Source organism: Siphateles boraxobius, unplaced genomic scaffold, assembly GCF_051911475.1.
Source record: "Siphateles boraxobius isolate OS27281-9 unplaced genomic scaffold, OSU_SipBor_1 130, whole genome shotgun sequence".
NCBI classification, from domain to species: Eukaryota; Metazoa; Chordata; class Actinopteri; order Cypriniformes; family Leuciscidae; genus Siphateles; species Siphateles boraxobius.
The window spans coordinates 228287-255887 of record NW_027508734.1 but is presented as its reverse complement, the minus strand read 5'-3'; the positions used below and the strand labels follow the sequence as shown (position 1 = coordinate 255887).

At 39.2% G+C, this 27601-nt stretch overlaps 1 protein-coding gene across 2 annotated transcripts; it reads right to left on the bottom strand.

The window, feature by feature from the left end:
- Positions 1–26698, bottom strand: LOC143736722 (butyrophilin subfamily 1 member A1-like). Of its 2 annotated transcripts, XM_077227366.1 has the most exons (9): positions 26519–26687; positions 26348–26404; positions 10359–10715; positions 9809–10102; positions 8950–9060; positions 4770–4790; positions 4425–4463; positions 3578–3613; positions 1–3492 (listed from the first exon to the last, which is right to left on the bottom strand). In XM_077227366.1, exons 2-9 carry the CDS (start codon positions 26400–26402, stop codon positions 2885–2887), a joined length of 1521 nt encoding a protein of 506 aa, XP_077083481.1. In that variant the 5' UTR covers positions 26403–26404; positions 26519–26687; the 3' UTR covers positions 1–2884. The 2 variants fall into 2 exon arrangements, with proteins under 2 accessions (XP_077083481.1, XP_077083482.1); XM_077227367.1 differs by lacking the exon at positions 4770–4790 and having other exon boundaries at positions 26519–26698.
- Between the last annotated feature and the right edge of the window lie 903 nt (positions 26699–27601).

The window sequence follows — 27601 nt, the reverse complement described above, 5'->3', positions numbered from 1 at the left end:
TTTCAGACAATTGTCTTTTATTAAAATAACAACAAAAAAGTTTCATAACAGACACGTATTACAAAGATACAAGTACAATATTCTTTAGATTTGCAATCATAAAAAAAGAGTCTTTAAGAGCAACACACACACACACACACACACTTTACAGAGCAGTTTAACACATGCGGTACAACAATATACAATCTGATGCATGATTTGAAATATTATATCCAGCTTTAATCATTACACATTTATGTAGATCAGTTCTGCCTCAGTAGCTGCCTTTATATTTACATAATTAATACTCAGCTTATTTTACCATCTTTTTTCTTTCTTTTCTGTCTAAACATTATTTTCCATCAATATTCAATGAAAAGTTTAAAAAATGAAAAATGTAATGCCATATATTTTATCATTTTCATCTTTTTCATATTATCATTAATATCATCCTTAAGTATGATTTTCCTTTAGGGGTGTTTTAGCCCGTTTGTCCTGTAGACGCTTTCACATGTTATTGTGATGATTATATTGTAGTATATTGTATGATTATATTGTAGTATATTGTATGATTATATTGTAGTATATTGTGATGATTATATGCTCGCAAGCTTTTGAAATATTTAAGCCTATCTTATAAATTATTTACTGAGAATAAGGCAGGAAGAGAGAATAAAAACATATAGTAGGGCTGGGTTGGGAATATCAATTTCTTGATTTTAATTGATTCTAATTTTGATGAACCGATTCTTAGTTACGGTTATAAAAGTGATATTTCACATCAGAAACTGTCCATTGTCTGTGTTTTAGCTCACACTGAAGTCGAACAAGCAGATTTATGTTTGTCAGCGAATAGGAGCAAAATCTGTGGAATCTGTGGAACTTTTTCACTTGATGTTGAAAGATACAGAAGATCTTATGAAATCAATGTCTCATGTAATCAGTGTTTCAACCGCCAGAAGACGTCAATAAAACAGCTTATAAACAACGTCACGTCACGTAACGTTTACCTCAGAAATGCCTCTCAATGACTACAAACTCAATCGTCAGCACGAAAACAACTCTAGAGAGGAGCGTTCAGATACATTTATATACACTATATCTAAATTTTTTACTTAACCTGCACTTTAATATTTAATGTATGTTTGAATAATTTAGTCATGAAAACAAGTTATTACAGCCGCAGTTTATATGTAAAAAAAGAATTGTGGTAGAAATGCTTGTACAGTTTAAAAGTTTGTAGAAAAAACAGTTACTTTTAATATTATATCAATTGACAGGGTTCCCTTTATTTTCAGCTTTAGTTGATTTTTTTTTTTTACTTTGAGAATTTTATATTTACTGTACCTGAAAAAAATCCAAATGAATCTTTATCGAATTGAGATCAAAACTGAATCAAACCGCAAGTTTGTGAATCGACATTTGTCAATACCTAGCCCTAATATGTTGTTATATTTACACATTTTAAACATTTTTATTTGTTTTTTATTTATTTCAAACATGTAAAAGAAACAATAATAACAAATAAAATAAAAATAACAATGCTTATCTTTTTGTTTTTTTAGGTTAAACAATTTAAACCAAGACATGGTGTCTTGAAAATGCAAATGTCAAAGACGTCCATCTAGTCTAGCGCATGTTTAAGACCAGCTCACACCAAGAATGACAACTAACGTCTCAGGTTACGCATGTATGATGGTTCCCTGAGAGTAGGGACCTCGGCTGCGTCCCCTAGGGGTCACTATGGGGAATGCCTTGGGCGTGACGAGTGTCTGAAGTGGACATCTAAACATTGGCATTGACATTGGCAGGCGGCAGCCGATGACGTCACTACAGGTGAGGCCGAGAGTATAAAAGGCACCTGTGCAAATACGTCATCCTCTTCTTGTCTGAAAGAGCCGTGTGCAGGAATGCTGCACATTTATTCTCAGTTTTGTCGTTTGCCGCTTTAAATGCTCGAGCACAAAACAGTTCTGAAAGTGATTCCAATGATATCAGTTCTCAGTGCCGTTATCGTTATAGTTGTGCTGTGGACTCTGCTATTGGTTTATATATAGAACGAATTGTAAAATCGTTGATCGTTATCATTTATGGTGTGAACAGGTCTTTACAGAGAAAACAGTTAAAAAGCAGCGCAGTGGAACGCAAATATTAGTTCTGTTTGAAGCTCTACATAATCAAATATTCAAGATTAAGATTACAGCTGTTGTGAATATATGATCGTTAAAGGTTTGTATCTGTGTTAACTTCTGTCTTTGTAAGTGTTTATTCAGATGTTAATTAGAGATTTGAGAGCGGATGAGGAACTGATTCACTGATTGTATTGAGGTTTGTTAATCATCATAAAGCATGTCAGAGTTTTACACAAAATTCTGTTTAACACAGATTAATCCAATTTAAGATGTTACTGTTGCACCATAAAAGAGAAATATTTTTATTTTATTTCATTTTTTTTTACATTCCATCAAGAGCATCTGCCTTAATCTGTCAGGTTATGACTAAAACGGTTTATTTTCTGTTGTTTTCTATGGCTGATACTGATGTTCATGTTCAGTTTTCTGTTCTACCATTCAGTCACGATGCCAGAATCAGTCAAAGCAAGTGTGTCTCGAGCTGTAAGAGTGTTGATGTGCAGCACTTGATCTGATGATGTTATGCGATTATTGGAGGATTGGATGCTTTATCTAAAGTTGTCGTACCTTAACGTTTGGTTGAACTGAAGCTGATATATTCAAGCTGTACATGTTATCAGTGTTCGTGATATCTGGAAACCCAAACCCATGAGCTTGATGTTGCTAGCGTCACGCTCTACTTGTGCATTTTATATGTTTCTGTAGTTTGTATATCTAAGAAGAGATATTTACTTTTTTCAAATGTGCTGTTCTGTCTGAACACACAGGATTGGTCAGTCAAGAGCCGAGCTGTTACTCAGTAAAGGTTGACTGGACTCTACAGGTGTTTCTACAGGTGATTCTACAGGTTCTGGACAGTCCAGAATTATAAGTGGACTCAGATCTCCTACTCCTGGATTAAACATCGGAGCGACTGATCCAGTGAATCTGGTGCTCATGGTCAGCACATGTTTCCTCTCTTTGACACTGTAAAATGACAGCTGACCGAGATCATAATCTAACAGAACTCCCAGTTGTTCAGGTCTCGGTGTCAGTGAGAGAGAAACTGGTGGATCAGAGTTGGTGTAAAAGCCATTAGGACCGTCTGAACACAAGAACCAGTAACCGCTTGATGGAGTTAAAGCAGATCTGTCTTTTGAATGAAAACGTCCATGTTTCGCCACACCAATTAACCAGTACTCTTTCGAAGGGTTAGGTGGACGTACCAAATCTACCTCCCAATAGTGACGTCCAGAAGAAAATCTTTGAGCTCCAAATGCACATAATTCATATGGAAATCCCTCTCCACTGGGTTTATATTCTAGAGCTTCTCTCACTATTTTACAGTCCTTAGAAACACTCGGACCTGGATGTAAACGCTCACGGTCAATAGTGATCTGAACTGAGGAAGTGAAAAAACAACAATTATTAATCCTCGTGTGTGAAATATTTACACACATGCATATATAACTGAGATGATGTCATACCTGCATGTTTCCTCAGTTCTTCTATATTTACATCTCCTACAATGACAAAACAAATAATTTGAGGTTTTACAGAAACCTTCAGCAGTGATCCCTGTATCAACATCTACAGTTATTAATCATTTAATTAACTCTTCTGTGCTGGGTTAATTTTGCATATTGAAGTATATTTGATTGTTCACATAATCTTCTAGTCATAGACATTTACAAGAAATTGCATATATAATATCTGCAATAGTTTGTAAAATATACAGTCCAAAAATCTGAGAGTTTGAAAATCTGGTAAATAGAAAATCTAAATTTAATCTACACTTGGAAATAAAGTTTCAGAATGTTTAAATCTTTGATAAAAAGTAATACTATGATGATCTCCTTTGTAAAGATGAACGGCTTTTCTTCCTTCCAACACAAAATGCTCTTTACACTAAAAAATGAATTACACTAAATTGCTCTTTATAATATTAAGAAACATGACATTAAGACAAATACGAAATAAGCGTTTTCACTGGAGTTCCCAGATGTTTGGACCGCACTGTTACATGTTATTGAAGTGAACAAATGAAAATGCGAGTTTATTTTTAATGTGTGATTATTTTGTTATTCTGTTCTTTCTATTTTCACACACACACACACACACACACACACACACACACACACACACACACACACACACACACACACACACACACACACACACACACACACACACACACACACACAATATTCTCCTCCGAGTCTCTCAAACTGTTATATTAATGTTTTCAGGCATGTATTATATAACGATGTGTCGTCACTTCAGCAGTTACGGTTCTTAAAAATATATCAAAGAACAATAAACTTCTTCAAATACCTTCTTTTATCAGTTTCTCCGTCAATCCATCCTCGCAAACTAGAATGAGAGAATTTAATTGGACGGTTTAATTATTAATCTGCGTTCACAAATACAACAGACTTTGAAAACAATAATTAATTATGCTTTTAACCCTTTCAGGAAAAAAGCAACAAACCATAAAAAATCATTTTATCTCATGATTCTTAAATTTATTTAAAAATCTCATAATGATGTGATTTTGTGTTTCTCTGTGTGTAACCAGCACAGTTCATACATCTGCATCATGTTTAATGTTTCCCTTATAAAACAATATTTCCCTTATAAGATTAATTGATGTTAACGAAGTGAGTTCATGTGACTTACTTTGATCTGTTTGTTTCTTCCCTGCAAAACCGATAGAAATATAAACACATGAGAAATTGAATACACCCTCTGGGGTTCTTCGGCCCAGATGGACCCGAAGCATTTATAAAAAAATGTGTCAAATCCGAAATTTGTTGACTTTGTTGGTACTTGGTATATGAACACCCAAAAAAAAATTGGGGACAGGATTTGAATAGTCTAAGTGGTTATAAAAAAAACAGTCCCACTCAGGACCTTCGGATCCAAATGGACCCGCATAGGAAATGAATGGGAAATTGGCAAAAATGTGACAATACAGAGTTTTTTTGTGCGTACAATCTACAAATCAGCCACGATCCAGAAAAAAAGCACACAACAGTGAAGGGGTGAATCTATAAAACATCAAGAGTGCAAAACAGACACACACACACACACACACTTTTATACACATACACATTAATAAATTCAGATAACATATATCTGTTTTGAAATTTAAAAATGCTCAGTGTGTCCACCAGATGGCATCCATCTCATTTCAAAAATTGCTTTCATGGGGCCCAGGCTTGACTCTAAAATGAAATACAGCTTTAATAAAAAAAATTACAAAATTATATTATATTCAATAGGAAAAAAATGGGTCATAATCATTGCATAAATATTAATTATAAATCATAAAATTATCTCAAAACACCCAAAAAGAAAAGAAAAAATATTATAAAAAACAAGTTAAAAAAAAAACAATTATGTTTTTATATATATATATATATATATATATATATATATATATATATATATATATATATATATATATATATATTAATCCCGCCCTCCGTATCCATTTGGACCCGAAGGTCCTGACTGTGACTGTTAAATGAAGGACCCCAGAGGGTTAAATCTGCCTGCAAATGAATTCTAGGGTTGGGTAAAAATATCGATTCATCAATGCATTGCAATTATTTGTTTCTCAATTCAATATCGATTCATCAAATCCTATGAATTGATTCAGCCCACCGGCCAGTGGCGGCGCTGTGGGCAACACTCTAGTGAGAGCGTTCAGCACAGAGCCATATCTCTATATGGCTCTGGTTCAGCGTTGTACAAGCTTTTACTGTCTATGTAAACATTGTCTGTAACATACTGTCTTAACATTGAATGGGCACGGATGCAATTTAAGCCCTCTAAATCAAGGAGCATCTCGATAGTTAAAGGAAAGGCAGTAGATAAAACATTCTTCATTAATGGTGAGGCAATACCAACAGTTTCTGAGAAGCCAGTTAAGAGTCTTGGGAGATGGTACGATGGGGATCTAAAGGACACAGTTCGAGTGGGAGAAGTTAGACGACAAGCAGTGGAAGGGTTGAAGAGCATAAACAGCTGTGCTCTACCAGGCAAACTGAAACTCTGGTGCTTTCAGTTTGGTCTACTGCCAAGGTTGCTGTGGCCACTGACTGTGTACGAGGTTTCTTTGACAACAGTGGATAAGCTGGAAGCGTTAATAAGTTCATACATCAGGAAATGGTTGGGAGTTCCACGCTGCCTCAGCAGAGTGGGACTTTATAGTAAAGGAATATTGCAGCTGCCAGTCTCTGAAGTGTGCCAAGGTCAGACTGGAAATGACTTTAGCAGAGTCACGCGACAAATGTGTAAGGGAGGCAGAACCTGTGGTAAAAACTGGTAGAAAGTGGTCGGCAAAGAAATATGTAGTAGAGGCAAAGGCTGACCTTCAAATTGGGGATATCGTGGGACAGGTACAGCATGGAAGAGGGGGTTTTGGGCTCAGTTTAGCTCCTCCTAAATGGCACAAGGCAGGCCCAGCTCAAAGGAGGAAGCTGGTAGTCAACGAGGTGTGAAAGCAGGAGGAGAGGATGAGATGTATAAAGGCCATTTCCCAGACCAAGCAGGGAGAGTGGATGAGATGGGAGAGTGTGGAACAACGCAAGATGGGCTGGCAAGACCTTTGGTCAATGGAAGAGAGTAGGATCAGTTTCCTTATTAGGTCAACATATGATGTTCTCCCATCACCTTAGAACCTAAACCTCTGGGTAGGAGAGGATCCCTCTTGTCCTTTGTGTTCATCACCTGCCACATTAAGGCACATTTTGACAGGATGTAAGGTGGCTCTTAGCCAAGGTCGGTTTACTTGGTGCCATGACCAAGTACTCCGAAGTTTGGCTTTAGCATTGGAAGACAATCGTAACATGACCAATAAGTTGCCGCCTGTCCTAGCAAAACATTACACGCAGAAGACAATATTCCTCCGCCCAGGCGAGCAACCACCAAGAAAAGGTGTTAAAACCAATTCTCGCCCAAGACAACTTGGAAGCTGCTAGGGACTGGAAGATGCTGGCTGATCTTGATCAACGGCTTATTTTTCCACGTGAGATTGCCACCACTAACCTACGACCAGATATTGTTTTGTGGTCTGGATCAGCACGCATTGTTCAACTGATAGAGTTAACAGTGCCATGGGAGGATGCGGTAGTTGAGGCATATGAGAGGAAGAAACTGCGGTATGCTCATCTGGCCACTGAAGCAGAACAGCGAGGATGGAGAGTCCAGGTTTATCCAGTGGAAGTGGGTTGTCGAGGATTTGTGGCACACTCTACAACCTGGTTCCTCAGAGACGTCGGATTCAGTGGTCAAGAGTTGCGTCGCACAGTAAAGAACTTATCTGAAGCAGCAGAAAGGAGCAGCAACCGGCTGTGGTTGAGACGGAAAGGCTGTGTACAGGACGCCACGCTACGGTTTCGAAAAATTCTTGAAAACTTGAAGAGTCTGTTGGTTTATTTGTATAGTTTGCATTGTAATATTATGTTCCTGTGTATTTTGCGTGAATGAGGATTGTTGTCTGGACAGGTAGTATGCCATACGGAACCGTTGCCACTGACCTGCTTTAATGACGGCAGTGGGGCTCGACAGCCTTAGTCAAACGGGTTGGCGTGTATGGTTGGGTTGCGGAGAGATTGTGAGATTGTGGTTAGGTCTCAGCAGCAAGAGGGATGTAGAGGTCAGTAAGCTGGGCTGAGTTGAGTGGGGGACGGAGGGGGGTGACTCTGGGACGCCAGAGTCACTGTCGAGCCCTCTTGAGGTGTCGTGGGCTAGTCGACGAAACACTGAGGACGGAAGGTGCCCACTTGAAGATCCTAGAGATGTTCCCTACTCAGCTGAATCCAGACGGTTGTTATGGGGGGACCGCACTGTGGTTGCAGCCGTTGTGTGTGCTGACGCGTAAAATACACTGCAGCTATTGACACCAGACAGAAGAAGATTCACATCACCATATGAAAAGAAGCGTAAATGGATGGAGATGCATAGGTTACTGTAAAGCTATGTCTTAGTTGGTGCTTATCTTGATGAAAGCTGAGTACAAATCAGCATGAAGTTTTAACATCTACACTCGTGTAATGGAAATTATGTGTACAAGATGCGCTTTACCAAAACAGCAAGATGACGGACAGCAGCTGCACTCCGTTCAAGCCTGCATCACCAACCAGGGACGTCGTTAGGCCTATTTTAGGGGGGCTGAAGCTACCTCAAAAAGTTCCTAAGCCCCCCTAAATAATAATAAGAATAACAACAAGGCTCCGGGAGTCTCCCCCATATTGATAGCGGCTCCCTGATGTCCGCAGATTAGTTCAAATCTCCCGGAATCTAGAGCTCGCAAGCTCCAAACCGCGTACGTAGCGCGCGCAAAACAGAGGAAGAGAGCGAGAGTCCTTGCGCGTGTGTGCGAATGTGCGCGCGTGTGCCTCACGAAGCTCTTTTTTTTTAATGAGTATGCACATTTTGTGCTTCTGTTTACATTTCTTTTATAACTTGAATGTATAGGAAGAAAGAAATATACTTTCTACTACTTACAGTTACATGCACTTAAGAGGTGTTAATAAAGCACCTGTTTGTTACAGTTGTGGTTTGTATTCAACACATGTACAATATTGTACAGTTTGTTCTGCTAAATAAACCATGAAAGGAAACATGCTGGGGTCAATTTGTTCTTAAACATTGGTAATACTGCACACATTATTTAAAAATATATTCAGGTACTTAATTACTTGTGTATTTACTTATTATTGAATCGATATCGAAGCTAATAAATCAATATTGAATTGAATCGAAATCGAATCGAAGCCTCAAGAATCGAAATCAAATCGAATTGTGAAATTCCTAACAATACCCAGCCCTAATGAATTCTGTTATTTACCTGGTAGTTTATGTCTGTATTTGTACAGGATCAACCCAACCAAACCCAGAACAGCACAGATGAGAAGGATGATGAAAGGAGCCTTCCATGGATCTGATGAATCTGATGGATCTGAGAAAGAGAAACCAGAGGCCGGTTGCATAAACAGAGATTATTAGAGATTATATAGAGATTATTATTAAGAATGTGATTTAAGAACTAGTATGACCAACTAGCAGTAAGGGGTAAACAGTCTTACTTTCCGGTATCAAATTAGGCCAATCTACGTTTTTATGTTACTGCCTTTTTAAAAAGTTATGATCTTAAAGAAAAGATTTGAGGACTAACTTGTTAGTCTAGTTTTAGCGGTTTATGCAACCGGGGGCAAATCAATCTAATCACCTTTAAGTCTGGTGCAAAATATGTTAATCAATTTCAATGATTAAGTAGAAAGTATTTTTTTAAACTTTGTAAACATAAGAATGCGGTTCACAACTTTTTTTTTTTTTTGAAACTGAATGGGGAGCAAAAGGTAAAATTAAATTAGCATTTATTTATTTTATTTTTTTATTGGATGGTTTAAAAATTATAAGAATTGATGACATCAAAGCACAATAAGACCCTGAACATGTATTTAAAAATGTAAAAATGTTTAAATTCATATATAAATAAATTCATAGTTTATGAATTACATTTGCATAAACTATTTGTACATTAAAAATCTCAAGGCAGCAGGGGGAAATATTTAAGGTGTTAGAAATTATCACATGGAAATTATGTAAAGTTCAAGCTAACTTGATCACTTTCTATGAGATAACTAGAAAAATCCTGCAATGTCCTGCAATTTAGACATCAAGTATGAGTGAACATGTTCTCTGACCTAAAAAGATGATGGCTTGTATGTTCAATCTTCCTTCTCTAGACTCTCCAGTCTTGAGAGACATTGAGCATGAGAGCAGTTGAGCGTCCGAGTGAGAGACGGCCGTCCAGCTGTGGACAGAGAACATCTCATCTGCTCCACGACTGCGAGACACTCCTCCAGGACGGAGAACCGTTCGCTCATCCGACATCCAGGAGACGTCCGGCTCTGGATACCATCCGCTGGACTTACAGCTGATGTTCACACGTCCATCATCCAGAGGCTGTGGAAACAGGACAGGAGCGGATCCTAAAGCTGGAGGAGGACAGACATACGCTCAGACATGTATATTTGGGTAAATGCATCTCTAGTGGTTCAATCGAGGCTACTTGACCATTTCTTTGGAAAATTATGGCAGCATTCCTTAAAAAATGGGTTTGATATTCTATTGGTTACAGAGATAGATTAATAGAAATCTGGAGAAAAGCCTACTCATGCAACAAAACATGTGAATTATATCTTTAATAAGCTGTAGAACCTTGAAAACATTGAATTGTAGTGTTTGACTCACCAATGACTTTGAGAACCACCTCTCTGCTGTCAAATGCACTTTCTCCACTGACATAACAACGAAATGAATCTTCATCCTGAATCCTGAGTTTCTCCAGCTGTAGAGAGACGTCTCCATCCTTCAGTCCACCAGACAGATCTGAGTGCAGAGTCAGTGAGCTTCTGTTCCTGAACGATTCCTCCTGGATGATCTTCCCATGCTGATAGAGGAGAACAGGTTTCCTGAACTGGTCTGGACGGTACCAGCGGAGCTCCAGAACTTCAGCATTCTCAGGAGGAGAGATCCAGCAGGGCAGAGTGACTGTGGACCCGACATGAGCCACTATCTGATCACGAGGAACCACAACAGTGAACGACTCTGAGAGACACAGAGAGACACACCCAATGAAATATACTAAGCCTTAGTCAATAATACATATATTACGCATTAGTGCAGATATACTATGCATTAGTGTTTATGTATAAACTGTATTTGTTTGAATATCTTGCATAATGAGCATCTGTAATTCTTCATTTGATCTTCCAATGATTTTAAATGTCATTGATTAGTATATTGTGTGCCGACCGAATTTGCTTATTCTTTGCTCATATAATTGTTATTTGGTTAACAGATAGTTCTTAGGTATTTTTTATCACGAAAGGAAGCAATCGACACCAATGTTCCTGGAGTCTGAGGTAAAGCCGCAGTGACGAGTGTCCAAGGTGGAGCCAGAAGACTGAGGTGTAGCCGGTGGACTGAGGGCCGCAGATGGCTTGGAAGTCTGTGGCGCAGGCAGGGTAACGTCTGACCAAGGCGCAGCCGGAAGGAAGAGGGAGCCCGGTGGAGCTTCAAGGACCATAGTCTCTGGTGAAGTCTAGAGAGGGAGGAGCCAAGGAAGAGCTGATAGGTCGACAGGCCGAGGTGAAGTGACAGGATCAGTGGCTGGAGAAGGATCCAGGGGACTAAAGTGAACCAGCGGTGGTGGGGCTGTGGAACTGGTTATAGGAAGAGGAGGCGGGAGAGAGAGGCTAGGCGAAAACTCTGGAGACACAGGAGACTTCGAGCTGGGCAGGATCAGAGGGGACGGGAGGATCAGTGAAAATGACCTTCTTCCAATTCCTATAAATAATTTCCAGAGGCCAGGCACAATTCATCCACAGCTGTGGGGGTGTGGGCAGGGTTTCCCTCCATGCCTTCAAACTCCACAAGCAATCCCACAGGGATGGACAATGTAGCCGACTCACGCACCTGGTCAGACTGTGTTGGGCTCGGGCTCTGGGGCGAAGTGTGGCTCATGCGTAGCTCTGGCGCTTGCTCCGTGGCGGGCTGGGACTATACCAGTCAGTCTGAAGTTTCGACACAGCAGAAAAAGGAGATGAGGAAAGACTCTAGGCAACCCCGCAAACCCACTACCATTCTCTTTGGTACATAGAAACCGAAGGCCAGCCTAGCATCACCAGTTCATCCACCCAAATCAGCTGCTGTTAAAGGGGTCATATAATGCATTTTTATACAAGTTAATATGATTCTTTAGGGTCTAAATGAAAAGTTTGCAATATACTTTAATTAAAAATTCTCATTAGTATTGTAAGAAAACACTAATTTTACCTGGTCAAAAACAGCTCTGTTTTCAGCACGCCGTTTCAGTGCATATGCCATTAAATGATAATGAGCTTTGCTGACTCCGCCCCTCTGTTCTGTGGGGCGTTTTGACAACACACGTGGAGTGTTGCCTTGACAACGGTTGAGGGTACATTTTGGAGAAAGAATGGGAGCGGGAGTCTCAGAGGACACATCTGTGCAACCGTATCAATTTGAACCGGAGTCGGACCAGGAACAAGATGACGTTCAACAAGTAAGGCTCGAACAGGACGTTTCTGAATGGTTGATTAACGTAATGTCACTTTGATCTATCTTTGTATGTACTGGCAGGGTAGAGTAGTGAGATACGAACGCTATGTGTTTACTGATGTATACGTTAGTTCATTGACAGACTGATGTTGCAGCTAATGGTCATGAAAAACTTTTTTTCGGTAAATGTAGGCTTGTCAGTGATGTGTAACGCTATCTATGCAGTGTTAGGTACAACTGTCAGAAATGATTCGCGCAAACATGAAAGCATTGACGTTGATCGTGGGGAATATTCCCTTCGAAAACCAAACTCAGCCACTGCGTTTTCAGCGGTTTGAGTTTAGGAACACCAAAATCACTGCTGTGTTCGTTATTACAGCCAAGAACAGAACACCACAATCGCTTAGACGCCATCCTTCTCCCGTGTATCAACAATGGCAGACTACGATGACAGCTCGCTCAGGGTGCCGTGTCCGATCTAGTGACGTCACAAGATTGAACGCCTCAATTTGAGGCAGGGGAAAACATATAAGGAGATTAAAACAAAAACACTGGATGGATTTTTATCATTATATGATGGTTGTGTACAGGCACTGCCAACACACATTTCAGTACAATCAACTTGTAAAAGTGCATGTACCATTATATGACCCCTTTAAAAGAGAAAGGGCGAATGCTTATTGTCCATACTTCAACAACAACAGCCATTTCCTGAACGGCTGTGATAACTTCAAGTTACTCAACAAGGAGCAGAAGGTGATTTGGATTAAAGGCCAAAATAGATGCTGGCACTGTGGGAGTGGTCATCATGCTGCCAATTGCACACTGAAAGCCCTCTATCCATCTTGTAACTGGAAGCATCTGCAAGCACTACATGACATACATGACCAATGTAGAGCCACTGAAGAATGAGTTCAAGCCAGTGCAATCTTTTATGTGGATCGTTTAACTTGTTGCAAAATTCTGCTGTCTTCAGTGGCTAACCCTCATAAGGCTTTCAGGATACAGAGTGCTTTCACAGCCAACAGCCTGGGTTTAGCAGAGCACACACATCTTGTCAAGGTACTCCAGAAGAAGTACAAGTACCTTACAGGCCTACCACTACAGCATCTTCACAAAGTGAAACCAGTAGTTCTGCCCTCACTTCATCACACCCATAAAACCAGTCAGACGGGGTCCATCTGGTGGCCCTGGTGCTGTAAGAACACGCCTAGGATCGACACTACAGGGCCCAGCACATGAACTAACCAGCACTCTCCCCAAAGCAATGTCTCTTCACCAGCATATGGCCCCGTAATGACCTTTATGCAAATGTGGAGAAACTGAACGAGAAGGTACTGACAAAGTAAAAACAAGTACAAGAGTCTATCAAACTTCTCTAGGACAAATCTGTGAGAGTGGATGTTAACAGAATCCAGCACTATGCTACCCCTCTTGTAAGTGCCAAAGGTATGTCATGTCTACATGCACACAAAGAAGCTGTCCTACCACAATTGAGGGCAATAGAGAATCGGATGAACTAGAATCCTGCTCAAGCGCAGCCTACCAAGAGGAGATAGTCAGGTTACAGCAAGCTGGCTAGATCACAAAGGGCTGTCTTCAACTTCGTTGGCTTAACAAGGCCTCAAACTGAACAAGTTCTCTTCTTTCAGTTCTTCTGTGATTTCGTGAACATTCTAAAGCCATTATTAGTGACGTTCGTGGGATGCTCCACCAGGTATGCTATTTGCCTGAGGACAAACCGCTACTGAGATTCATTTGGAGAAACTTCAGAGAGACAAGGCACCAGACGTGTATGATTAAGTCAAGTCAAGTCACCTTTATTTATTTAGCGCTTCATACAATACAGATTGTTTCAAAGCAGCTTTACAGTGATAACAGGAAAATGGTGCATTTCGGCTGTTGTTCAGCTCAAGTCAGTCCAGCGTTGATTCAGTTCTGTTGTAAAGATCATCAATTATTAAGTATCTATGACCCCATTGGCTATACTGTGTCATTCAGAACATGGGCCAAGGTAAATGTACAGAGATTATGCAACAAGAAAAGAGAACGGGATGATCTCTGGCTGGAGGACCTGTTGGACTTTCGGAAATCTTGGAAGAGTGAGCTGCATGGTTTACAGCATTTTGTTTTGTCGAGGTGTTACTGCAGTAAAGAACTGGATCACCCAACCAGCATGAGAAAGATCCACATTTTCTGTGATGCTTCAGAGTGAGCCTACAGTTCTGTGGCCTGCTTATGAACTGTGAAGGTAGAGTTCTGAAGTTAGAGCTAACTTTGTCCATACACTGTGTTACTCTGTGGTCTGACTCACCAACTGTTCTTACACATCTGCTATCACACTCCTGCCATTTTAAAGGAAGGGTGCTCCGATTGATCGGTCGCCGATCATAATCGGCCGATAATTGCTTTGGGATGTGTGATTGGCGGTCTCTATTAAGGCCGATCCAGAAAAGGCAACCAGATGACGCAAAACTCGCGAGACAGTTTTTTATGCCCTGGTAAAAATGGCTTCACCGGTCTGGCATTCCTACAAGGTGTGTGTAAAAGACAATTCATTAGCAATCAATCTGCAATGTGTGTACCATGCCGCTGCCTGCTTATCAAACTGCGCAGACTCTCTGCTCAACCCGTAAATAAATCCATCGATCCACAAACTACGTTTGAGTTCTTAAATGGTCTAGCGGTAGTTCTTTTGCCAAGCGTGTCAGAGCTTACAGGGTCTAATCCGCACTCGTGTAGTTTTTTTCTCTCATCAAAACTGAATATGTTTATCAGTGGTTACAGTCTATATCAAGCAGGGACACGTTTGTGTGCATTTTATTTTGTGATTTCACCGGAATCAATAGAGTCCGCAACGGTGATAGATTGAAGTGCGTGTTCGAATGAAGACTGCGCGAGCCACAGAGAACACTGTATTCATGACACTGATCGCCGCGGCAACGAGCGCTCAGCTTGAGTTAAAAAAAACAACACATTTTAGCGCTAGATTTCTTATTTAATAGGAACTAAATGAATGCTCTGCTAGTTAACTGTGATAGGATACAGGCACGGAGACAGAGGTAAGTGAATCCAAACACAGCTTTATTTAAAGTGACAAGTGCAAAGGTGAGTATTCAAAGTTCAGGTGCAGATTCGGTGAAGATCACTACGTGCGGGGCAGATTACAGGTGAGCAGGTCCTCTTCAGATTATCTGACGTCAAGCAGTCACAGTTCTCTAATACATGTCTCTTCTCTTTCAGACGCAACCACGAGCAAGTCAACTGAGCGTGAACACAGGAAGCTCAGGAGAATACAGGATCTCGGGGAACAAGGATCCAGACAGGACTTCTGGAGACAGCGGAACAAGGATACAGAGGTTAGCATTTCACAGGTGAGTATACGTTACTTGGCTGGCACTAGATGTATCAGAGACTTCGGAAGACAATGGGTAATGGTCTGTTCCTGTTGCAGGCTCGACAAAGACTGATCTGACAGTGAGTGTTTTTATAGAGCTTGCTGATGAGGCTGTTGATTGTGAACAGGTGCAGGTGATTAGTATTCTGGGGAGAGTGATCCTTGTGTGGTGAGGGATGTTGAGTCTGATTGGTCCTGACAAACTGGAGATGTTTTATTTATTTGTATTAGGACCATCCGTGCCTCAATGTTACAAAAAGTGGTGGGGGACAATATCGATCCTGAGGGACACAACTTCACTGGATCTAAACAAATCAATCTAACCATTATGTGACCAGTAGTGGTGGCTTTCTGAATCTGTTTAAAATAATTTTGCAAAGGTTCTTGCGCAAAAAAAAAAAAATTACCAAAATATTGATGCTTGAGAAGTAAGCTTTGGGAGAGAAATGAATCTAATAATCTCTATCCCCCTCTATCTTTCTCTACCTCACTTTCCCTCTCTCTTCCTCTCTAAATGCCCACAAAATCTGACTGAGCATCCCAGAAAAAAGCAAAGTTATAGATATATACAGATATGGAAGTTGTTAGTTATTTGTATTTTTTGTTGCTGTGCACTTTACTACATGTAGTCTAGTGTATTAGAAAAACTGATGGCTGACTGACTCAAAACAATATATTTGGCTATAGCCTTTTTTGTTGCAGTTTTTAGTTTAAAGTAGTCTAGCTAAATTTAAAGACTCAGATGTTCTGTCTTTTATCTTTTTTTTATTTTATATTCTACAGGAAAGTTGTATTTGTCAAGCCCACAGCTGTTCCCAATAACCAAGCACAAGCTGCTCAGTTAATATGCTGGGCATGTTGCTTGCAAATTAATACACAGGTGTCAATTCATGACACGTTGTCTTCTCCTAATTGTAATACTTAATGTACAACCCCAAATCAGAAAAAGTTGGGACATTTTGTAAAATGCATTAAAATCAAGAATCTGTGATTTGTTAATTCTATTTAAACTTTTTTTAACTGACAAAAGTACAAAGAAAAGTTTTCCAATGTTTTCACTGACCAACATAATTGTATTTTGTAAATATGAACAAATTTAGATTTTGATGGCTGCAACACACCCCAAAAAAGTTGGGTCAGAGACATGTTTACCACTGTGTCACATCACCTTTCCTTTTAATTACACTTTTTAATCATTTGGGAGTTGAGGATACTAATTGTTGGAGTTTTGCTTAGTGGAATATTTGCCCAATCTTGTCTGATACGAGACAGCCGCTCAACAGTCTGTGGTAATCATTGCCTGATTCTCCTTTTCATGATGGGTCATACATGTTCCATAAGAGACCGATCTGGACTGCAGTAAACAGGAGGAACATCCCTTCTCTGGTGCAGAGTGTCTAGAAACCACTCAGTTTTAGCATGTGCAGAATCAGGCCTGGCAATTTCTTGCTACCCAGGAAAGATGTCATCTTGATCTCTGAACAATCCAAATACATGCCTCCATGTCAATGGTACCTTCACAATAATGCAAGTGACCCATACCGTTTGCAATGGTGCACCTCAATACCAGCACAGATGTTTGCTTTTGCACCTGTCGCTGGTGAAAGTCTGGTTGGTCCCTTTCGTCTTTGGGACTGAGACCATTTTCTCCAAAAACAAGCTGAAACATGGACTCATCTGACCACCGCACACATTCCCACTGTCTTCTAGACCATCTGAGATGAGCTCAGGCCCAGAGAACTCGCCGGCATCTCCACATAGAACTGCTGTAAAGCTTTCTCCTTGCGTAACAGAGATTCAAGTGGCATTTCTTGATACAGCGTCAGACTGTGTTCAGTGAAAACGGTTTTCCAAATGACTCCTGAGCACACGTGGCTCTATTTAACAGATTAGCATGATGGTGTAAGGAACTAAGTAATTAAATAATGTGTCTGGGTTAGACAGGTCAATTTAGCTCAAAAGGAATTATTAATTAATTTATAGGGATAAACGGCTCGCAAATGACTCGGGCCGTAACTATCAGCTCTAAAACGGATATAAATATCAAAACTATAGTGAAACACTATTTATTAGTAAGGTAACTTAGATCAGCAGTTTAAGACATTAAATCTGTAAGCACATAACACAAGACAATTATCTTTAAAATATAAACAGGACTTCATTGATTATTCTAAAACATAAAACTAATATCTAACACAAACCCACTTCGGAATAAAACTGGCGACAAAGACGGTGAAGCTTCGAGCAAGACCGACGATATGGCGCCATCCCCTGAGGGCTTAACGGCTTTACCCGAAGATCTCGAAAGGCTTCGATCAGTGCTGCTTTCTGATATGACGCAAGTAGTTCACTCTCTTTTAAAAACAGAACTGGCTGGTGCACTGTCACCTGTGAACGCGACATTGGAACAAGTTAAGTCATATTACGAAGCTCATTACGAACGACTTCACGAGGTTGAAGATGGCCTAAATGACTACAGTGATAGGCTGGTAAATGTCGAGGCTTCAATGGATGCGTTCCTGAAGGAGAACGTATCACTGAAGGAAAAGCTGGACGACCTCGAAAATCGCTCACGGAGATCTAATATGAGAGTTGTGGGCATCCCAGAAAAGTTGGAAGGACAAGACCCGATTAAATTTATGACTGATTTTTTTGAGGAAGTACTGGGGAAAGAATTCTTCACAAGTCCTCTTGTTCTTTCTCGTGCCCATCGAGTCGGACCCAACCCAACCAACGATGCAAGGGCCAATCAGACCAAACCCAGAGTGTTTCTGGTTCTTTTTCACTACTTCCGGGACAAGCATCGCATCCTCAAATTCAGTAAGCAACAGCGAGAGTTGCTCTTTCGCGGACGCCGGGTGTTTTTCCACGAGGATTTCAGCGCTGAGCTGGGGAAGAAGCGAGCGGCGTTCAAAGTCGTGAAGTCTCGGCTCTACGAAAAGGGAGTCAGATTTGGTCTCTTGTACCCTGCAAGGCTCCGGGTTACTCACGAAGGGAAAACACACTTGTTCAGCACGCCAGAAGAAGCCAACGAGTTCTACCGTTCAAATTGGGGTGAAGAATAATGTGCCAGGACATTGCTTTTGCCTCAGGTAAGGGGTGAGGAAGAGTTAGGAAGAGTTGTTTTGTTTTGTTTTTTGTTTTTTTTTCATACGGTTCCATAGACTTTAATTAAAAAGACTCATACTGTAACTATTTTCCAACACGAAGTTGTGCTGGACTTATGGCTATAAAATCGTACATTCCTTTTCTCACCCTTTCTTTTTCTTTCTCTTTCTTTTTTTTATATATTTTTATTTTTTTATTATTATTTTATTTAATTATTTATTTTTATTATTATCATTATTATCATTTTTTTTCGGCAGGATCGCATATAATTTTACACCGTTTTGACCCTAGTTTTATAAGGCGGCTGCACTTACATTGTACATGGCTTAACTTGCTGGTTCGCATTCTTTGGAAGTTCTTCGTTATGTTTTATCTGCGATCATCCTCAGTTGGGGAATTAGATTTAGGAATAGTATGTTTTTGGTTGGGGGTTGGGAGGGAGGGGCGGTTGGCAGGTTTGTTTACTTCTGGTTTCTTGTATCTTATTTTTGTCATTTACAATTCATGGCTAAAATTTGCTTTAGATTAAAACCCATGCATGCTTTTAATTTATGTATCCTACAGTTAATATAGGTGATGATGATAGAGGTCACCCTGTGAGACTTATGACATGGAATGTCAGGGGTTTAAATGGTCCTGTTAAAAGAGCTAAGGTTTTCTCCCATCTTAAATCTTTCAAACCAGATATATTGTTTTTACAAGAAACACATTTGAGACTCAGTGACCACAATAGAATTCGTAAGATATGGGTTAGTCAAATTTTTCATTCAAAATTTAATAGCAGATCAAGAGGTGTGGCAATTTTAATTAATAAGAGAGTACAGTTTATACCTTCTGACACAATCTGTGACCCTAATGGTCGTTACATTATTGTGTCTGGGTCTCTTTTTCAAGTGCCAGTGTTTTTCGTTAATGTTTACGCTCCCAATTGGGACGATGTTCAGTTTGCAAATAGTCTCCCATCGATAATTCCCAAGCTTGATACACATCATTTGTTTTTTGCTGGGGATTTAAATTGTGTTTTCGATCCTCAGCTGGATAGATCCAGCACTTGTAGTAATGTTTCGGATATGGCAATGGCCTTTTCTTTATTTATGCAACAGAATGGCCGTGTAGATCCTTTGAGATTCTTAAACGCTTTGACTAAACAATTCTCCTTTTATTCCCATGTCCATCATTCCTTTTCTAGACTAGATTACTTTTTTGTAGACAACGTGTTTATATCAATGGTCAAGAAAGTTGACTACTCAGCTATAGTTGTATCCGATCGTGCGCCTGTTGTGCTGGACCTGCACTTCCCTTTGAACATCAGAGAACGACCAATCTGGGCATTTAATCCATTATTGCTATCCAATGATAAGTTCTGTAACTTTGTCTCATCTAGTATAGATTTTTTTCTGGAATACAATAGAATAGGTACAGTGTCTTACTCATTACTTTGGGAGACTTCAAAAGGCTTACTTGATGGGTCAAATAATTTCTTATACATCGTATGCTAACTAAGAACTGCAAACACTTTCACAATCCATATTAGATTTAGACGGACAGTATTCTGAATCTCCCACAGCTAAATTACATAAAAAAAGAGTTGACTTGCAGACAAAGTTAAATTTTTTATCCACTTCTCATGCAGAACAATTAATAATGAGGACGCGTGGTCTTTACTATGAATATGGAGACAAATCAAGTCGGCTCTTGGCTCATCAGCTGAAACGTCAAACTGCCTCTCGACTTATTTCTCGGATAAAAGACTCAAATCAAACTTTAGTTAGCAACCCAAAAGAAATTAATACAATTTTCAAAAAATTTTACTCCTCATTATATACTTCTGAATTCCCTTCAGATCCAACTGATATGGAAAATGTCTTAAACAATCTGGATATTCCTACTTTGCAATCAGATACGGCAGTGGATTTAGAACGTGACCTCGAGATTGAAGAAATTAGTAAGGCCATTATGGCAATGAAGAGTGGTAAGTCCCCAAGCCTTGATGGGTATCCTATTGATTTTTATAAAAAAATTTAAGGAGAAACTTGCACCAATTCTTTTTGAAGTTTTTAAAGAATCTTTGGAGGCAGGTTCCCTACCTCCAACCTTTTCTCAAGCATCTATTACACTCCTTCTTAAAAAAGATAAAGACCCTACCCAGTGTGAATCGTATCGTCCTATATCTCTTTTAAACACCGACATTAACATTTTATTCATTTAAAAAAAATTTAATTTAATTTTATCAAGTATTGGCATTTTGTTTAGAACATGTCCTTCCTTCGATAATCTGAGACGATCAAACAGGATTTATTAAAGGTCGCCAATCTTTCTCTAATATTCGTAGACTCGCTAACATAATGTATCTTTCTGATACTTCTCCGCACCCGGAGGTAGTTATCTCCTTGGATGCGGAGAAGGCGTTTGAATTGAATGGCCATATTTGTTTGCAGTCTTAAAAAAGTTTGGTTTAGGTAAAATTTTCATGTCTTGGATCCAATTAATATATCATTCCCCTTCGGCATCAATTCGGACTAAATATTCTCGATCAGACTTTTTCCCATTAACACGAGGGACTCGTCAGGGATGCCCACTGTCCCCACTTCTTTTTGACATTGTGATTGAATCTCTTTCAATAGCTTTGAAAACAGCCACAGCGTTCCAGGGGGTTAGGAGGGGGGGGTATTGAACATCGTGTGTCTTTATACGCCGATGACCTTTTGCTTTACATTAGTGACCCCATATCTAATTGTCCTTTAATTCTATCATCACTAGGTCGGTTTGGTACCTTTTCGGGATACAAATTAAATTTCCAAAAAGGTGAATGTTTCCCCAATAATGATTTGGCATTACAAATTCCACAAGAATCATTACCCTTTCGTTTTTCTCCAAATGGCTTTAAATATCTTGGAATTCACATGACGCGCTCCTTTTCTTCTTGTTTGAAGCCAATTATAAAGCTCTGTTCAAAGAAGTAAAGGCTGAGTTAGAAGGGTGGCGTAGTCTTCCCCTTACTTTAGTTGGAAGAATGAATTCAGTGAAAATGACAATTCTTCCCAAGTTCCTTTATTTGTTTCAGCCCCTACCGTTTTTTTTTCCCAAATCCTTTTTCCATTCAACTAATCAAACTATATCCTCTTTCATTTGGGAAAATAAGATCCCCAGAGTTAACAAATATATTCTTCAGGGGACCCGTGATGCAGGTGGTTTAGGACTCCCAAGTTTCACTCATTATTACTGGGCATCAAATATTCAGAAAATATTATTTTGGCTTCATTGCCCAGAAACAAATTGGTGTTTAATTGAAGCACAAACATGTCACGCTTCCTCTCTGCCTGCTTTAGTGTATTCTTCCCTACCTTTGAAAGCTTCTCGATTCACATCCAACCCTGTGGTACTTTCTACACTTAGGATCTTTAATCAGTTTTGCTGTCACTACAAATTTACATCAGCATCAGTTTTGGGTCCTATTTACAGAAATCATTTATTCCCTCCCTCTACAACAGACTCATCATTTAGACAGTGGGTAACTTCCGGTCTAATATGCATCAAAGAGATATATATCCTGAGGGTTTATTTAACAGTTTCGAGAACCTCTGCAGACTGTTTGACCTCCCACAAAGCCATTTTTTTTAGATACCTTCGTAATTTTGTTAAGAACAAATGTCCACCTTTCCCTGATTTTCCTCCTACCTCGCCCTTAGATAGTCTTACTCTCAATTTTAATAATAAAGGATTGATTTCCATATTATATTCCTAGCTCATGGCTTTGAAATGGTGCAATCTGGATAAAATTAAATCCAAATGGGAAGGTGAACTGGGCATAATGTTGTCTGAGGCTTTTTGGAGGGAGGCATGTAAAAGGGTCCACTCATCATCATCCTGTCTTAGGTTAGGGCTCATACAATTTAAAGTGCTTCACAGGGTTCACTTGAGCAAGGAATGTGATAGATGCTCTTTCTCTCCAGCCAGTCTGACACATACATTCTGGTCTTGCTCCTCTCTAAATCGTTACTGGGAATTGTTTTTTAAAACTATCAGTGAGGCTCTTGGGGTGACATTGCGGCCTTGTTCCTCAATAGCTATTTTTGGATCTCCCGGTGACACTATAACAATTACCTTAACTGCAACCCAGAGGGACATCATTGCATATACTTCTTTATTGGCCCGCAGAAGAATCTTGTTAAGTTGGAAATCCCCTACCCCTCCATCTGCAACAGTTTGGCTAGAAGATGTGATGTTCTTTTTAAAATTAGAAAAGATACAATTTACATTAAAGGGATCTGTGGACAGATTTTATTTGAAATGGGAACCTATTTTGTCATATTTAAAAAATCTGGAAGAATTACCCAGTTAACCTATTTTCCATGTATCTCTCTCTTTACTTCTTGTTGTGTCATTGTATTTGCTGCTTTGACTTCAGTGTAGTTTGTCTCACAGAATGGCAAAATTATTATTATAATTTTTTCTTCTCTCTCTTTTGTGTATGCATTTATACTGTAATAGTGATACTTTCATCATCATTACTTTTGTTTTGGTTGGTATGCATGGGTACATGCCTTGAAAACGTGTAGTGGCAAAATGGTTATATTTGACTTTGTAACCAGACGCTATGTTATTATGTTGTATTTAAGCTGCCCAGGGATGTTTTGGGGGTGAGGGGGGTTATTATAGTTAAAATTAGAAGGAGGAAAAATGTAACCTTCATGGTTTCACTGTATATTGCTTTACTCCTTTCAATAATAAAAAAAATAAAAAAAATAAGACATGACCTGAACGAACCATCGATCATTAATTTAATCCTTCTATCGTTTCTTAGGCGGGTTATTCAATTTTATCTCAATGCACCAGTTCAGCTAAGAGTCTGGAGGTATAGTTGCGTTTGTCTGTGCGTTTATTTGGGAATTCCTTTTGTCGGCGTAAAAGGGTGTTTCCCGGGTTCGTTGACTGGCGGGTCCTCTTGCCTGAATAGATGTCTCTGGGCAGCCAATCACGTGGTGTGTTGGCGATGGATGAAAAGTCTTTGAAGTTGAAAGCGGGCTTTGCAGTCGAATCGCTTTGCAGCAAAACTTAACTTAGAACTGAGACTCTCAACGGAAAAGAAAAGAAAACTAAGAAAGTGAAAGAAAAGTGAGACGAGAGTAGATGGCTTGCATGAAGCTGTTTAACCCATGGATGTTCTTCTGATCTTGTTTTGGGTTCTTTTGTCTGCTGGTCTACATGTTTACTCGTCTGTCCGGTTTGTCATGGCTTCTCCATGACTTCTGTAAATTTGCTCTAGCGAACAAATTCACGAACTAAACCTCAACCAAAATCTTCTACTAACAAAACTTTCTACTGGCTTTTTGGGTCCTAAGATTTTAAACTCAGCTGTTTGTCCAGCCTCTTAGATGAGTTCTGACCAATTAGGCACTGTCTTTATTTGGGAGGTGGCATTCTCTTCACCTCGCATCGTAAATCATGCGTTATCTGTGGTCTCCTTACTCTTCAGCTCTAGCAGAGAGTTCGGAGGGAACATTTTAGACATGTTTGCTATTATAAGAACACAAAACATTTTACACAGATTTCAATCAAGCCTTCTTATGAATTAAGAACATATGATCCTACTGATAGGAAACAAGACAAACATTCATTCAAACATCTAATAGTTATAACAATTACATGACTTGTATGTGATCTAAGCATAATAGACACATACGAAGGTTGTAGATACAATATAAGATTATGTAGTTGAACAACGTTTGATTAGAAGTCCGTCAATAATTGTTTTGGGAGGATTTTATGTATTTTTATATGTAAAATCTCAGTCTCTGTGGTTTTAAGAGATTTCCACCCTGGGGTCGTCAAAAGGTCCTTAAAAAGGAGGAGGTCTGTTTTAAATCATTTGTCATGGGTTCAAACAACCTCTGGCATTATCTTGGTGGGTCCCGAGCTGTGCCATCACTGAACCAATTAGCCTTTTCCAAACTATCTAACTTCGACCAGTTCTTCCTCTATTTAGGCTCGTCTCTAAGAAGCTTGCAGGGCCATAAAGTCGTTTTGTAGACTAGCTGGAGCCGGGGTCTTTACGGTTCTGGAATGTAGAGTTTTGTGTGGAATTATGGAACGAATCACCTGGAAGTTTCATATGTTTGGTTCACCCTCAATTCCTACAATGGTATCTTGTGCAATGCCATCTGAGAGCTCAAAGGTCACGCACATTCAACAGAGGTCTACTGCCTTGCCCTACACAGACTGAGATTTCTCTGGATTCCCTGAATCTTGTGACAATACTATGTATGGAAGATGATAAAAGACATAGATTCTTTGCAATCTTGCATTGAGAAATGTGATTTTTTTAATTGTTTGAGAATTCTCTCATGATATTTGGCACAAAGTGATAAGCCATGAAAATGCTTTAAAACACAAGCTCTGTGATTTTTTCCTGAAGAGCGACATAAAGGAGTCGTATGTGTATGTGCACTCTCCATCACTGATCGCACGCTGCATTTCTGCACAGACACAGTTGTTTCCGCACACACTCAGGATAATGTTTCATTTGTCATGTGTACGTTGCTGTGTTTAGTAAACGTAGGTTTCTGCAGTCAAGGCGGTTGATTTAGGAGTTTTTTTTGGCGTTTCCATGTGGTTCTGTTCGGTATCACAGCTTGATTCTTCAAAAATGAAAACAAGCTTCAAGTTTTGAAGCTGTCAAGTTTTTTTTCTGTAATGTTTTTTTCATGGGTTCTTTGATGTGCATAAATTTATTATATAAAATAATTATATGGAGTCCTTATATCCTTTGGTTATTTGGTGTCCTTCTGGAGTCTGCAAGGGTCCTTGAAGCAGTTTTGTTGGAATCGCCCTTCAATCTGATTGTTTACTTTGCTGGATATAGTAAATGATGACAAAATTAATGTTAAACAAGATAAATGGCGTATGCTTAGTTTCACGATAAGTGTGTGATTAATCCGATTAAAAAATGTAATCGATTGACAGCACTAATTTAATCCTCGTAAGCACCGATGCAGAGTTGTATATCAGGTATCATGTGTGCGTTTAAAGTTCTTTACATCTTAGTTTGACCGAAGCAGCCGTGCTCATGTGCACATTTATTCACATAGGACTATTTCATCATAGAGATTGTAATATTGTGTTGTGTATTACCTTTATTGATCAGTGTTTTACCAAATAAGCTTTAAAATTGTGTTGTGTTTTTAAATGTTTATATCCATATTTATATTAATAATTATAAGCTTTCATTTGTTAACATTTAATAATGGACTAACATGAACTAACAATGAGCAATAACTAACTAACTAAATGCTTTATAAGTATTGTTCATTCTTAGTTCATGTTAACTAAAGTAGTTTACCTTAATGTTACTGATTGTTATTGTACTAGTTGTTGCCCGTCTCATCGGTCATGGAGGTATCGAAAATGTAATAGAAACTAGTAAATTAACTCATCATAGCTGATTTTATGAATAACCAGGTGTCAAGGTCAAGGTGCAACACTTGCTGAAATTGTTTGATATAACACAGCCCCAAATAGAAAATTATTCTCCAGCCACTGGAAGAGCAAATCGAGAGAAAACGAAACTAGAACAGAATATTCACGTTACAATAGCAGACCTGTGTGTAATATTTTAACCATGAATGAAACCCAAACATGTTCGTCGGGTTCTTACCAGAAGTCTCTGTGAGGAGATTCACCAGTAAAGCGATGATAATAATCGACAACATTCCTGTGAAAATACAGACAGACTCAAATAAAACAAACTCTGAGGGATTTTTCCTGCAACACGCGAATAATGTGTGAGAAATATGATCAGACTGTCGTGTTCAATGAGGAAACTCACCGGAGACAAACACTCGTCTGTTAAATCACAGTAATCTGGTTGGTTTAGATGATTATGTTTGCCGTGTTCAACAGAATAATAGAGGCAAAATAAACGATAGAATAGACGACATTCAGAATCTGTGAAGCGTGCTCGTCATCTTCCTCCTTTACTTTCACTTTCTATAAATAGCGCGATCCCAATAAATCAAACAGACGTCATCAGATGACGAATAACGCTTCATATTCAGTTTACATTTGCATTTAGTTATTTAGCAGACGCCTTTATCGGTTGTAGGATTAAACCAAGCGAGTCATCGTTGAGAGGCAACAACGCAAAAAGTGCTCAGAATACAAAGTTCAAACATTGCTCAGAGTAGCATAAACCAGACAAGCGAAGATTTCAAGAAAACGCTTTTTTTTGTCAGTTTAATTCTGTTAGATGTGTTTTTGTGTAATAATCGTTGCGGTGTGAACATGAATATGTGTTTTCTGTTTTTACGAGGCGATTAATAAGAAACAATGGAACACAGATATCGTTGCTCGATTCACAGAGTGATATCGACCAAGAAGTGAGCAATCAATATCTTGCAGGCAGATACAATTCCTGTCAAGTTAAAACTGACCACCATGACTGGAAACCATAGTGAAGAGTGAAAGGATTTATATTTCTGCCACTTATTTCAACTCCCCCTGTCTATGCTAGATTGTATTCCAGCCAATCATGCACATATACCTACGTGTGAAACAGCTAAACTTTGGACTCATCTTTCTGCAATTGCTGAGGAGATACCCTCTTTGAAGGACTGTGAAGCTGGTCTTTTGATTGGCTATAATTGTGCTAGAGCACTGGCACCAACACAAGTGATTTTAGGAGGGGATGATGAACCTTATGCTGTCAAAACTGATGTGGGTTGGAGCATTATTGGACCTTCATTACCCAGGCTTGACTCTTCATGTATCACTAGTCTCTGTCATAGACTTTCTGCTAAAATAAATTCCTTCATTGACTCCAGCAGATGCTATACGCATTTTAGAATCTGATTTTAAGGATGCTAATGATGATGAAACTCTTTCTCAAGATGACATCACCTTTTTGAACAAA

What these genes read in the sequence shown, in the direction of transcription:
- LOC143736722 (XM_077227366.1), bottom strand. Translation starts at nt 26,402, where the DNA reads ATGTTGTCGATTATTATCATCGCTTTACTGGTGAATCTCCTCACAGAG. An exon ending in ACAAGCCATCATCTTTTTAG is followed by an intron (nt 9,061 to 9,808) that starts GTCAGAGAACAT and finishes TCTCTTTCTCAG; the next exon opens with ATCCATCAGATTCATCAGAT. An exon ending in AGAACTGAGGAAACATGCAG is followed by an intron (nt 3,493 to 3,577) that starts GTATGACATCAT and finishes TCACTTCCTCAG; the next exon opens with TTCAGATCACTATTGACCGT.